Here is a 16,076-nt window from a genome sequence, read left to right on the forward strand (position 1 = left end):
TGGATGAAAGTTTAAGTTTATTGAAGTCTTGACGCGTCGACCACATGCGATACTGTTAATCAATTAATGATTGGTAAGTTTCACAGATCAATTGCGAACTTGTGCACCACGGGTAAAGACTGATTGTTTGGTCGAGATTATGACAACGCCCCTATTACGCCTTCCCATATTTTTGCATTTTAGTTTGTAGTTGATTTGCGATCAACTCGATTACTCGACTCGGCTACGAAAAGCTGAGCAACGTCTACTGTCCAGATATATAGTTAATAGTTACTTAAAATTATACTGGAGACTTCTTGATGTGAAATCAAATGAGCGCCAGAAGCGATCCTTAGTGGCAAAGAAAGGCTGAAGAATTGGCAACTTTTCGCGATTAAAAGAAAACTAAACCATGTTCTTGCAAGAGTAGTTTCATGAATTAAGTGAATAGATGAACGACTAAATATCGAAGGCAACATGACAATATGAGCTAGTGGTAAAGATTCCTCTGTTGCAGCCCTCAATGGCTACTCCTCAGCTCATTCAGACATCGTAAGGCATGTCGTGTCGTCTGGCTGCTACAGTCAGCCTCGGTTGTGCAGAAGGCCGTTGAGGGCGTGTCACTATACTGGTGGAGATGTCACTGAGCGCAGCGCAAGTGAATAGTCTAGGGCGAGGACATGATGAGAACATTTTACAGCGGCTTTGTTCTCAACCATCGCATTATATGTCTGAACAACAAGATTTGACCAGAGACATTAAGAATTCGTGATTCACTGCAGAAAGACAATAAAACTAAAGTACTGAACATATATTAATCGATTTGGAAGATGCCTCAAAATCAATCATATGTACATGGAATAGTAATTGTAGGCATCGTCATTTCCTTCATTCTTGCATTATGCCATCAACATTTTTTCATGAATTAAATGCTACCTTCTACTCCGACACTATACATGGCATAGTTAATCACATTTATATATTTATAGTGTTTGAGAGACAAAACCGCTCACAATGTAATCTCTACTGGGTAAACCCGTTGAGCACGAGACTGTTGCATACAAGATTGACATGTAATAATTCATTATTATCTATGGGTTGGCTGCAATTTACGATGTATTATGGTCACTGACATCGGAAAACAAGCACTTCAAGTAAAACTGTATGACCTTGAAACTGTTTAAAAGTGAGTGCCGCGCCGCTATCTTAAGGTAGCTAGATACCTTATAGACACTTTTAGATTTTTATTTTTTTCTCAGTCATAGAAGTCCCAAACTCTAATAAAGTACATATTTTCTGAAAGCCCTGATGTTGGGAAATCCGACCGTGCACAGTACACAGTCATTATTTGCATATAATGACTACGTCGATTTCCCAATATCAGGGCTTTCAGAAAGTATATACTTTATTGGGGTTAGCGATAAGTCGCAATATTTCAATTATTTAATATGTGTCTGATATATTTTACTTCACGCAAACGTCTTCACAATTTTCTCTATGGTACTGAAATTAGTATACTACAACATTCATGTTACAGAAATGAAATGTCGGGAAGAAGCTCTGGAAAAAGCGGAATGTCGTGAAAAAAAAGAAAAACAAAGTCAGAAAGATACTGCATTTACCGTACATGTCTTCCTAGGAAGAAGATACTGAAGCAGCTGCCCAGAAACCAGAAGGGGAGGGGGCTGTAAAGTAAAGAAAACTAAGAGTGGAATCGAAAAAATTTAACCCGTTATAAGAAGTACCTTGAAAACATATTTTTTAAGCATGCGTCACAGAGACGCCGTGCATCTTTAGCTAGTCTCACAAGATCTGAGAATTGTTTTTCTACTAACACAATCCTCCCTGAGGCGGCCCTTCAAGCTGAGTTTTCCGGCTCAGAAGGTATGAAGTGATAAAGGAAACCTTGAACATTAGATTTTTTAGCTGTTTGATTTGTAGAACAGAAGCCTATACCGTAATTTTAACGTTAGCATGAGCATCACTGACAGTTTGGGGTGGAATAAAAATATGTACCTAACGCTGAGGGCGCAAATAGCCTAGCTCACGTAAGGTGTGTATAGGGGTTTATACTTTCAAATGTGACTGTCTTCCACTTTAAGAGCAGATTGAGAAATAACCGTAAGTCACGATTGGTTCCATACAGCAAAAATCTAAGCAGCGTTTTTCATCCTGTGTTATTCTTCCCAAATCATTTGCTAAGGATAGGGAGGATCATCTGAAGGACGGCACGGTATTAAAGGATGGAATATATAATGACTTGCAATGCATAAAAAAACTTATTTGCAAGGAGCAATTTGATATAGGAATCGATTAACTTTGATATAGACAGCGCCATCGAACACCAAACAGTAACTAGGTCTGTATTAATTTGACTTTGCATCTAGGACACGTTTGCATGGATGTAGAGTGACCGTGCTATGATTACGGAAACCTAAATCTGTGACACTGTCGAGGGGACATTCAGGTATAATACTGTTTTTCAATAACACTCAAAGGCATACCTACTCTGATATTTGTCCGCTAAAGTTATGAATCGATTTACGATGGGATACAAAAATAAACGAATCTGGGGTTCATGTTAGTTATAATTCGTCACTATGTCAGAATCTAGATCAGGAATGCTGGAGTTGCGTCAATGGCTGTAACCAAACGGTCGCGAACGGGGAAGAGCGCCCTCAGCCGATGACAGTGCAAACCTAAGGTTTGTTACGATAGCATTATTATCAAAATGTGGAGAAAAAGTGTCGAATTTGCCACAAGCTTACATATGGAATGCAGATATTGAGACTTTCCCATACTTATTATACATCATTGTTTGCTAAGCATAGATAGGAGAGAGTGAAATAATTGCTTTCACAGCAAAAGAACGTGTTTTTTTTTATTTAATTTAGTGAAAAATGTTATGATGGCACATTTACATGTAGAAATCGCCTCTGTTGTAGACCAGTTTGTAACCATCAGCTGATTCATCAAGTCTGTGAAATTGAAATGTTTACACAAACCGAACTCTTGTCAAAAAAACTGACAAGATTACTCTGTGCTTGTTTGTTTGCGTGATTCACACTTGTGATTCTCTTCGAAAAGGACAAAATTATGCATCCTTGTTTAAAAAAAATAAAAATATGACTTCTTGAATTTGTTACTAATGGTTCATAGCAAAGAGGTAGTAGTGATAGCATTGATATTTCACTTTAAAACCACTGCATTGTCATCGGCTGAGGGCGCTCTTCCCCGTTCGCTACCGTTTGATAACAACCATTGACCACAAACCACGTATGTTGAAATATGCAAACACAGACACTTACAAATAATCTTATGAAACAACCTTATTGAAATATTTGAAAATATTTATTTTAGAAAATATCACTCATGGTGGGTTAACACAGGGACTAGCTGTAAACAAGTACCCCACTTACAAGAACAGGATACTCGTATGAGAAACAAGATATGTATGTGTATATAAAACTATGAGAACAATTTCAACAAATCTTTTTCTTACATTTTACTTTCATACATGTAGTGATATTTAAAGGGAGTGTGTCATCAGAACTGTGCATGTGCGATTTTCTTGTCTACAAACAATGTACCAGTATTTTATACATGATATCTAGATGCATCGAGTCAACATAGCTGCAATATTAAAATTTTAGGATAATGTTGACAAATAAGGTTTAACTTTCATCAATCACCAACATATCCTAGATACAGGGTTTACATCAGTCGTACATGTAGGGGTCCCTGGCAACCTTTGAGCACAGTTCCGACCACAACCGCCCTTTAAACAGAGACAAGCAATGGTTTTGTATCAACATAAGTGTGTAGTGCACACTGAGAATTTTCCAATGTGCTCAAAGTTAATTTGGAAAGCCTCAATATATGATTCTTTATTTTAATATTCCATTGCGCCAGAGTCATTAAATTCTTTTTTGTGTGTTTGCACATGGGTTTTTGGAGTCTTTCAGTGGCAAAAAGATGTACGTTTCTTGCAGAATGGTTCATTTGTTGATGATATTCTGTCACAAAAATAAAGCCATGATTTTTACAACAACATAAATGTACCTCCTTTACAGCAGTCATATTACATCCACTGAACTTTGTGATGAAGTGAAATTGTATCCTCAAGAAGCTTATGGTTCTGGGAATGAACAGGCGGGGTTTTTTTAAACCACTTACTGGTCCACCTTTTGAAATTTTGAGAGGTCACCAAACAAAGCATTCACTTACTCTGGTCTGGTTACACACAAACAGTCAGTAAGCTACACCTTTCATTTAGTATAGATACAATACATTATGACATAACTTTCATTCAACATACACTTTTATGGCTAACATGTATGACACAGGTATCTTGAACATAACACCATGTTGCAAAATCTTTAGTCTAATTAAATTATTTATTATAAACAAGCAGCAATTATACAGATGTACAGCGTTATGGTATTAAGGCAGTAATTAAAGAAAGTATGCCATAGTGTGCTTCCTGTAAATTGGCCAAGTTGAGGAAGATTGCACCAGACCTTATTAATCTACTCCCTTATTGTGACCGACAGAATATGTATATTTTGTAAATTCATTTCTTATTTATGTAGAAAAACATTTCGGTTCAAGTTGTTTTAAACAGAGTACACAGGAATACTGGAAAAATTATTTGACTGTCTTTTATTCATGACCAAGTAAGTAAACGGATTTGGCAATTCAATAAGAATTACATAAAAATTTCTGAGTTGCAAGAGAAATTTGCATGTTATTTTATACACTGAAGCATGAAACTCTTTTAACTAATATAGGATAGACACCTACTAGCCTCTGTGAATACCAGTCACAGCATAAAAACAGCTGTACTTATTGTGACTGGAATAAAACTCTAAGTATCAAAGATAAATATTTTGTATATACTGGTATAAATATATAATATAGCTGATATTTTTCAGCAATATACTGTGATGTTTACTCACAAGCTAAGATATACACATATCTAGATCGAGCCTCATCAGATTGGCTAAAGCAAGTAGCTATCTACATGTTCATTTGTTAGGAATTACAGCAATTCCATGTTGTTGTTAGGGGTGGTTGGGTTTCTTTAACTCTGCCAAAATGGAGCAAATGGCTAACAACATGTAGCAGGAGTTTGGTCAAGTCCATGACGCATGGAAGAGATATCAAGAAAGAAACAAATAATTCTTCATCAAACACGTTGATTCTTCTAGAAACACTCTTCTTCATTCCCCATGGGGTCTACACACCAACAGGCTCCTGAAAATGACAGAATGAAAAAACAAAGGTTAGCTTGTGGTCATTAAGCCTTGATTTGGTGTACCAGTATCCTTTGTCAGGATTCTTTAACCTGTTCACCCCGATTCCCTGTAAACAGGTCCATAATCACCATTGATAACAATTGGTTTGGGCCAAACCATGGTGATGAAAAGGGTGAAACAGTGAAGGGCTGTAAGAATGAAGTGCTTTGTGGATGATATTGTGCATGAAAGTGTTGTCATCCATCATAAATAGTTCAAAATATAATCAACATTTCTGATTTCCAAGTGCCACCTGCAAACATTATTTTTGCCTCTTTTCTCTACATTCTGTCTCTCAACTCAATACTCTATAAATATCTCAGAAACTCTATGTCAATTTCTGAGTATGTCTCTGTCCACCTAACTCCACATTCATTCACTCTCTGCAGTATGTCTACATCTGTGCACATTTCTAATTTCTGTCCATGAGTTTGTCTCACAAATGTGTATCTCTCTCTCTGAAACACTCATTCATATTTAAAGGTATACTGTCACCTGTTCTAATTTTACCACAGTTACCATGGAAAGAGAAAATCTAACCAATCACAGATTTAAGTGGGTGGCCACTTTTTAAAAACAGTGCCCTCACATGGGCATTTTGAATACCAAGGAACGCCCTTTTGACCATATATGGGGACATATTTAGATTACAGGTGACTGTATACCTTTAACTGTCTGTATCGCCATGTGGGCATCTCTGACTTTTTTCTATATCACTCTTCACATGTACTGCAATGTTTTATCACACACCTGGTTATTCCCTCTGCTCAGACACTTTCCTATTCAAATCACCTAGACACTTGTAAAGACTTATCTATGTTTATGGACGGCTTAACTGTTGCTACAAACGAGGACAAACACTGAAAATATCTGTCATATGGGAAATTACTTTTATACTCTGTCACAAAGGGACTGCATTAACCCTTCTGTCACTTTCAAATCTGCCGTAAAAAGCGGTATTGAGAGAAAAGCTACATGTTTTCACCTACTTGGCATGGCATATTACAGCAGGTTTATGTAAGCCAGTCAAAGTCATGTTTACAGTACCTATGCTTTCAGCGACCTTCAAAAGTTTGTTTGAGTCTTTGTTAAAATGCAACATACATGTATGGGACATGTTATGCCTCACTGGTTTTAACCACACTGACAAGATAGTGATTTATGAACCTGGCAGGATAAGGGCAAATCAGGTGAAAAAATATTACATCTCCAAGGAAACGGGGGTAGCTAATTATTGGCGTGATTATTACCATAGTTTGGACACTGATATATTCTTACCTGTAGAACCATGACACTGCATTCTCTTATAATATCCACGGCGATCACATCTTGGCATTCTAGCACCAATGGGAACCCTGTTACCAAACCTTGCAAATATTTCATTCCACTCTCTCTCGCAAGGTCCTGGTTTTGGTGGTGAAAGCAGAGAAAAAAGATACAAAATTATGATCCAGCCACTCGACAAATTCCAAAGCATTAAGGTAATTCATGCCTCAAAAATGAAAGATTTAAACTTTTGCTCAAACTTTCCTCAGGGAAACTTTCAACCATTCTCTTTCAAAATCAAGGATACAAAGCATGGGTCAGAGTGCAAATTTTGGCACTGGCAAAACTAATTACACAATATTTACCAATATTTGGAGTACAAAATGGCTTCCATTCCTGTGCTATCTCTATGAGAAAAATAAATTCCTGATTTTCACAAAACTAAACTGGTAAAAATTTTATTTACTCGTAAGCTTCAAAATGAGCCCTCACAAATGGCAGGTCAAAAGAATATTGTAAAAATGTGAGAGCCGGAATATCTGCCCCAAGGCACATTCTACAAAAGAGGACAAAATTTAATTCCACAAAGGAGGGTGTACTACAAAGTAAAGGTAGGTCAAAGGGCTTTACTACATTACAGGATTTAACTTAAGTTTTATGATATAGTACTATGTGATGTCATACAATGATACAGTGTAAAATCACTTTGTTTCAATGTGCTCGGATAAATGTTTTTTGACTACCAGTAATCCATGCTGTGATATAGCACCTTTCAGTGTAGATGCATCTTTCTGAATAGCACAATGCCATGCTTTTGAATGCTGACATGAAAGACATTAGCTTGTGATCAAGTTTGACAATATACACCAGCTCTACAAGACAAACTGTCCATTGATGACACAGTCTGTTTTACTCTGTACTGTACACTGAACTGCTAGTATATGTACACTTCCTCCTTCAGTGTTAACTGTATCTACAAACTACATCTTGCATTTTTAACATATTTGATATGTCTACATTTTGTATTCTCACCTGTCTCTCCAAGTTCGCGAGAAGAACTGGCGCCTCTTTGTAGACATTCGCCATGATATGCTGTTTTCAGGGTCTTATCATTCACCATGCAGGCTTGGAACTCCAACATACACTCTGTGCTGTAGGTTTTACCATCGGTTCCACAGACTGGGTTTAAATTCCTAGGACATGCTCCACATTCTGAAAGTGAGAAGAAAAGCCGATTAGCCTCTTGAATGGGTTCTTGCAATGTATTAGCAATTATTATAGAAATGATTGGACTCTCTCAAAGCCTGTTGAAGTGAGCCCAGTCAGTATTGTTTTGGCCAAGGTCCCTCTAGAGGAACGTGTTCTGGCTCATGGAATTCAACAGCACCTTCAGATTTCAGGGTCAGAAACCCACTTGCTAGACTACCAAGTGTTTGTTCACCCTACAGTACAGATTCTCTAGCACACACTGATATACCCTAAACAGTCCAGCTGAGTTAGCCTGGATCATATTGCTTGCCCGGCATCACATGGTTTTGCTGGATACATGTACCTGCTTGCTGCAACAAGAGAGACTTCAGCTCACTCATTGAGGGCGCTGGATCAGAATGATATGGCGTGGTTGTGAATCTCTACAGCAAAAGCTTGATGTATTACAACGTAATATTTTTGTAGCAGAATAGCTGAATTACATTGTAATTCCTGGCTCATGTGACTGGAATATGGAAATATCAAGGCTAAGGGAATGTGAGGCGAGAGTTTCACAAATTTTCTTTCTTTGTTAAAGAACCTCTAAGCTTATGGTAGAATGCAAATGGAGACAGATTCTCAAACTTTTACAATGCTTTTTTGGTCTACAACTTATATGGGCTCATTTTGCAGCTCATGGAGTAAATCACTTTTCTTTGGCTTATTTTTGAAAATCAAAAATGTAATTTTTCCCTATAGAGTTAACACAGGGTTGGCAGTCATTTTGAATATTGAGATATTTGCTTCTATGGTACCAAATTTTGCATGGTAACCCCTGATTTTTATTCTTCATTTCCAAAGGGAATGGTTTAAATTTCCAGTAAGGTTTGAGCAAAAGTTTAAGTGTTTCAATTTTGAGATGCACACATTAAAGGGCAAGTAGTGATTACTTTTCATGATTTTTCACTCTTTTACATATATACAATGTGAGTTGACAACCTAAAAACTGTGTATCTCAACATGCTTTGACAGTTAAAAAAAAATCATGAATAAATCATGATAGTTACAGCTACTGCACTGGTCCTCAATTCTGATACAACGTACTAGATTTATGTGTAGGCAATTATACAATCTTTTATGAAAGTCAGTTTGTTTTTTTCTTAAATTGTTTGAAACTTGAAATGAATTTATTTACATATATGTGCGTCTGGATCTGCTTTTTAACTCGCTCTTTCGGAACGCAAGTATATCAAAGTACTGACAGTACACAACAAACTTTAATATTGTGAAAGCTTGACAAACTGATGAATGGGAAGGCTTCCAGATGGCCGTGTACATGTAGAAAGTTTCTTTTGAATGAAACTCAATAGAAATACTGTGAAAGACATGGATCCATGTAGGCTTGACCAGCAGTCTTTACCAGAAACTTTTCTTGTACGGTCACGAGTTTGACTGCTCCCTAACCTCCTTGAAGTAACCATGCTTAATCATTTGCCATACAATGTTGAAGTGTGGGTATTTTACCATATATGTGCATGAATGGCCAAGGTCATCTCTTTGTTCAAACATGTCTTGTTTCTCTACATATTATCAATATAAAAAACTTCAGTGATTTAGAAATATTAAAGTTCTAATAATATACATCAAATCATGTTAAAATCTAATAATAATCTGTTTCAGAGCGCTGATGTAAATTTAATGCATATTACCGGGTGGTTTACAAAAATGTTTGCGTAATTCTCTGTAAAAAGAACTTTCATGTAAATGAAGTACCCGGTAACAGTTATCACAACCTTGTTTCAAAGAAACTGCTTCTTTGTTCAGACCCTTGGGTTTAGAATCAATAGAATAGGTTTCATTCAAAGTAGGGGATGAGCAGTAAATTCTTGCATGACTCAAGCATGACTTCATGCACGTTTCCTCTACAGCAGTGGGCAGAAGTCACCACTGTCAACTTCCTACGCATCTTGGCTGATTTGCCAATGATTGATTATCGGGCTAGTTGCCATTCTTGCCGAGAAATGTAATCAGGTTGTACTACACAGTTGGAAATTGTGCGTCACTTGCACGTGTCTATCTGTTCATTCCTATGCTGAAGAACGGTAAAGAATGCAAAGATCTCAGAGAACAATAACTGAGACCGATACAACTTGCAAGGCCATTCCAAGGACCAAACACTGATCTGTCAGCATAGCTTTGCCAAATACAAGTACAGATACCAGAAACTACACCAAAAGTATTTGTGTATTTATTTTGCTAACAATGTTTTTGTCAGATGACAAACCACTGGGCTAGAATACTCTCCATGTTCTCAAACGGTTGAGCAGATTCTACACTTTATCTCACTCTCAGAAAGTTTACAATATTAAGGTCAGGATGCATGGAAGTTTGTAATCTCAGCTTGTAGAGGATTGGGGAATGGAAAAGTAAAGCTCTGCGTGGCAGGGCTGTGTGTTACTGGCTATTGGCCTGTGGTGGGAGGCCAATAGCCGGTAACACACAGCCCTGCCACGTAGAGCTCGGAAAAGTACAGGTATTGTGCATAGCCACCAGCTTGACAACATATTCTGGTACACATGGCACATTGTAATTGAAAACAAACAATTTAAGAACAGTGATCTAAAATACTTGTACTATTTCATCAAAATACTTGTGCTGCACCGGTACATACACACTTTTTGTCACCTACGATGAATGAATCAATGTTTCTGTTGGTATAAAAATCTTGTGGTAGTTGCGCTAAACAAAACACAGTTTCAGGCAATTTACAGAGTGGGTCATGATAACTTGCAATGTGAGTGGTTTTGGACCTTTTGTCCAACTTCTCTGACATTTTGAACAAACTCGAGGCTTCTGTGCAAAACTTTCTATGAGTCACTAAAATACATTGGACATCTGTTGAAACAAAAGCTACTTTTATTCTGGACAATGGACATACAGTAATTTTGTTATTATTAAAGCTAATGGACCATAGTCAAATATAATTTGCTGTAATTACGTATTTCCTGTACGAGGAAAAAGAGGATAACATATTTACCCAAGGAAATTGAAAATTGCATGTTTTTTGGGATGGTTTTGGTCAAGCAGTACATTCATATTTTTAGCACGATTCACTTTAGTTGGTCAATGGATGAGTTGCATTGGACTTATTCACTATAAAGGCAATTGTATTGTTCACATAAATGTAGAGTGTCTATAAATCATAACACATGGCAGATGTCACCACGTGAAACTCATTTACTTCATTTTGGCATTGACTTGACCACTCCTCTCTGCCCACGTTCCCGATCCATTGTTCAATTTTCAATTTTTTCAATGAAACACGATACGTGTTGAAAATTACTCCTCAAATAGCTGATTCTGTTAATTATTTTTTGATGACAGGGCTCATGAAATTTAGTAAATCGGGGGCCAATGGACAGAAGATATGGTCAATAAATTTGACTAGAGTGATATTTCAAGGTCAAGCAATCACTTATATGTCTTCTGAAAGACTGATTTCGCTGTACGATTAATTGTAGAACAGGGCTGCAAATGTCCAAATACACAAGTATTATGACACTCACAGGAACACTTCACCTTCAAATCTATTTTTTTCTCTTTACAAAGCTACAGTGATGTAACATTCAGAGTTGAGTTCTCATAAAAGAAAATTGAAATGTCATACTTTTCATAGTAATATGAGGAGTTACAATACTGCCTAGACTATCAAATGTCTGAATTTTTTTCATTCAAAAATTATTAAGCATTTGTCCCTGACCTATTTGTAAGTGTACAATTACAAACCATTGACCTACTATTGGTATAACTTTACAAATATTATCATTTATATGTGCATTGTAGCAATGGCTGTAAAATTCATGTATGTCATTCTGATACTTGATGCTGGTACTACTGAGTGGTTTTGTTTACATGTAACACAGTTTGAAATCTCTCTACGGATACTAATATTTCAGCACAACTGTCATGTAACAGAATTCTGTTTTAATCTAAACTTGCTCCTTTTGATCAAAAGATTGAAGGTTTGAGGTATTGGTTTCCAGACACAGAATGTCACAAATTGGTTGCATCCATTGAACAGTTTGTGTTCATTGTTCCAGCTTATCTTTGTAATCAACACGTAAACATCAGTGTTCATCACAGAATTGCCTCAATCAATTTGATGGCATACAAGTGAAATGTACAAAATTAATGCATCACTAATACCAGCCCCACCCAACCCCACCCTGTGGTGTTGGTAAAATGAGTACAAATTCAGAGAGATTTTTCTTCTTGTGTACTCTCTATTTGATGATACATATGTGATGTAAATTGTACACTTCATTTAATTAACCCCCAAAACCACAGCCTCCAGGTGGTATTGGCAAAATAAGTACAAATTTGGAGAATTTGGTCTCCCAGAGTACACTTTTTAAGTTTTTTAGAACAAAAGGAAAACAGACTGAAGTGAATGTCACATGCTTGCAAACAAAATGACAATACCAGTGTATACCAAATCACTATGTGCACATGTGTATGTATCCATCAAAAATAAGAGTATTCATGAATACATCATTGTAAGCATACAAGAATTGCAATGAGATCCACAAAATGTATCATCCAAAACCGGTATTCATCAATATTGTAAACATACAAAATTGTAATGAGATCCACAAATTATTTCCGATTTTTTGTGTGTCAATTGAATACCCTAATAATTAAACTTTATAAATGCAGTTAAGTAGGGACTAATTCAGTTATTTTGCGCATGGAAAATTATCAAGAATTATGTCACATCTATTAATTTTTTACACTTTAAGTCATTAATATCTCTGTAGATTTCTTTGTAAGCAAATTCAAATTTAAATAACTTCCATCTTGATTGACTACTCCATTTCTGCTAGATTGTAACAGACAACCTCTGGGATTTATGTAAGAGTTGAGGAAAAGAAAAAGAAAAAAAACACTATTTTGTCAGCTCCAGAATTCAACTGAAAGCAAAGACATTTTTACAAAGAGAGAATGAGAGATTTAGCACAGACCAGGAACAAAAGATGCACAGTGTCAAAAAGCCATGCCTCTAGTGTCCCTGATTGTCAATCACAAAACCATGGCAAGTGATACAGGAAGGAATACAGTGGTTTTAAATTTCACACAAACCACAGAAGACTCTTTGGTGAAACACTATCAGCTCTCAAATAACTAGGAGATGAACATGACGACTGTCATAAGTATAGCATTATATGATATCAGGGAATATTTGTACATACAGGCGCAGATAACAACAACACATGAAATATGTTTAAGTGATGGTGTAGAAGCCAAGAAATTTTGGTTCACTGCAGATGAAACTGTAGAAATGTTGACAAAGTGCATTTAATAAGTGTTCTATTTTTGATCCCTGGAGATAAGACATGGGGTTCAAGGGTCTCTGCCTTGATCCTTGGTGTCAATTTTGGTTACTCTATATCATGTATAAACAGCGCACAATCTCTGCTTAAAAAGCTTTCATGCTGATCTCCTCAAGGACAAATAACATGAAAATAAGGCAGACATGAAACATTTGGATAGATATAGCCTTCGCAAAACTACAAATATCCATGATCACACACACTGGCAACATACAAAATTACAAGTTCAGCTGAAAGTATGATCCTTTGCTCACCTTTCGGGTCTTTGGATTGCACACGCTTCTGCCGCAGCCGCCAGTATGGGCGTTTGGCTAGACGTAATGGTTTTGCAAATGCCTGTTGAATTGATCAAATTTTATTCAGACTTTAATCGTAAATAAACTCTCTTTGGTATACTTACGGTATACCAAATGTGAACTAAAAACGGATGCCAAGATTATACTACCAAAAGTTTTGGCTGACAGAACTGAATACCAAATGCTTGAAGCAAGTCCTGTGGAGCCAAAAAAATGATTATTAATGTCACATTATGACACATGCAATGATGCATGTTGGGTTGGACATGGTGTTTAAAGGGAGGGTGCCGTCCAGAACTCCGCAAGGCCTGTTTGTTTACATTTGTATTTCATGCTACGAAATCTACATGCATCACTTAAAACATAGCCGTAACACATACATTTTACAATGTACATTATGATGAACATGTTCTGACTTCATAAACAGCAAATGACTACATGGGTAGTATGGGTCCCATGCGACCTTTGAGTGCAATTCAGATGACCCCCTCCCTTTGAATGTTCACATATTACTAATTGTCCCAACTGCACACAGTTTGTACTTTTTGAATCTGTGTTGTCACAGTGAGACACTTTTGAAAAGCTTTTTTGTGTTAGAGTTGGGTGGGGAAATGTTCCCTGTTTTAACTATAGTACGTGCAGGAAATGGAGGCTACATCATACTTCAGTGTCCCTGTACATTGTTGTATTTGCCTATTTCAGGTTTGAAGATTATTGATTTTGACTCTGGTTGACACAAGTAGACCATAGAACAATTGTGTGACCATGAACGTGAGATGACATTGTGTTTATAGATAAACATAGAAATGACATACATGTCAATTTTGAAATCAACAATGCCGTTGTGATATGAAATACCAGTCTTATATCTTTTCTGATCTCTTGAAATGAAAATCTTGCAGAGCATTGGAATAGCAACACACAGACCTTGGTATATTCTCTTTATACTAGAGCCTACACTTGTTCATGTCTACGGTACACTGTATGAGGGATTTTTCTCTATCTTACATATGTGTATGTAACAGGCTGAAAAGTACACTGTTAAAAGTTTACCAAATACAAACGATAATGGCCTTGAAGTTGATGATCACACATGGGAAGGACATGGAATCTACATGGAGGCAATGAACTTTAGTGGCGTTCAGGAAAAGTATAGGATGTGAAATTTTAGATTTACCACCGCAAACCACCGTCCTTTCAAACTAATTGGCTTTTCGGGGGACAGGCCTTCCTTTTTCACAGTCAAGGAAACGAGGACCACGGTTCCTAACTACGCGCGGATTGATGATGACATCATTCAGTGGAGAAATTATTCGCTGTAGCACGAGAGACACGTATAACATGTATTACTACTAGTTCCAGTGACAGAGTGGGTCAGGAACTATGAAATAAACGCTCTTCCCCAATATCACGTTGAAACAATCTATGCTGTAGTGTGGTGGTAGTGGTTAAGCCCGAGATGAAAGTGAACAATAGTATGCATGCCAACACTGAGTGGGGAATACCTCTCTGATAGCCTGATACCCCATAGAGCTAGATCCGTTTCCAGCTCCATGGATACCCGTTGAAGAAGTTCAAAGCTAAAAGTAGTGTTGTTATTATGTGTAAATTACACCGTGAACGGGCTGCAACTACGTTCGAAGGCAATATTGTGAAGTTCCGACCATGAATCAAACAATCAAAGTTCAGATCGCAAAACTCGTAAATTTATCAGGTGGTACTACAGTCTGAGTCAGTGGAGTCGCTCAAGTAAGAGTCGATAAGATTTTTCTAAATGATCCGTAACGCCATGTTGAGTAGGCCGACATGATGGGGCCGATGCAGAGTTAGGAAAGCTTGGTGGGAAACAGGCCAACCTTCATGTTACAGTACAACAGAGTCACTTACCGACAGAAAGAAGGCGCAGAGGATGAAAACAAGATACAGCCTCATAATTGCTGTCGATGATTATACCAGACCAGCTAATGCTGGTGAGCTTGCTAGAGTTCGCTCATAATATAGCCTACACTCGTTTGTTTGTTGGGCGTTCTTTTCTCGGCAAGTACATGACGTCATAAGCTGTACGTATATGGTAAAAAAGTTAACTCCCGAGAGACTGCGATTCCTCCGACCGAAACAAAGTGCGTACGTAATACGTTAATATCTGATTAAGATTTGATTAGGGATTCTTATTTAGTTTAACTATAATTGCATAATAATGCATTGTTCACATCCGGCATTTTTGGTTGTCAGGAGACTGCATACTTAGAAAACTGTGAGGTTAAAATCTGCAATGATGGCAATAAGAAGTCATAACTCATATTTTCTTCAAGTTGGTTGAGTTTGCTTTCTGCACAAAAATTAAAACAAGTAAATGGTAAAGGGTCATTTTCTGCCCTTACATCCTTACATAACTTGTAACTAGGGATGAGCCAGGATTCCTACTGACTACTAAGTTGAAGTCGTCGCAATGAAAAATGCGATATCCCTGGAAATCATTGCGCCTCAGTACCGGGCTCGGGGAAGAATACCTAATGAGCTTTACTTTCATTCTTTTCAAACTATGGTCAGAAAACAATTTCATGCTTACTGATACGTAAATATCCATATTTACATCAGCATTTAAGCTTTTTTGATACATATTTTTAAAGAATGTTTAGAAAACTATATATTCAAGGACC

General features: G+C 37.1%; 1 protein-coding gene across 1 annotated transcript; it reads right to left on the reverse strand.

Moving 5' to 3' along the window:
* Positions 1-3,290: 3,290 nt before the first annotated feature.
* LOC139123263 (SPARC-related modular calcium-binding protein 2-like) lies at positions 3,291-15,457 on the reverse strand. Its single transcript, XM_070689392.1, has 5 exons — positions 15,304-15,457; positions 13,375-13,456; positions 7,575-7,754; positions 6,555-6,680; positions 3,291-5,235 (listed from the first exon to the last, which is right to left on the reverse strand). Exons 1-5 carry the CDS (start codon positions 15,346-15,348, stop codon positions 5,186-5,188), a joined length of 483 nt encoding a protein of 160 aa, XP_070545493.1. The 5' UTR covers positions 15,349-15,457; the 3' UTR covers positions 3,291-5,185.
* Between the last annotated feature and the right edge of the window lie 619 nt (positions 15,458-16,076).

The sequence above is a fragment of the Ptychodera flava genome, chromosome 22 (assembly GCF_041260155.1).
Source record: "Ptychodera flava strain L36383 chromosome 22, AS_Pfla_20210202, whole genome shotgun sequence".
NCBI lineage: Eukaryota > Metazoa > Hemichordata > Enteropneusta > Ptychoderidae > Ptychodera > Ptychodera flava.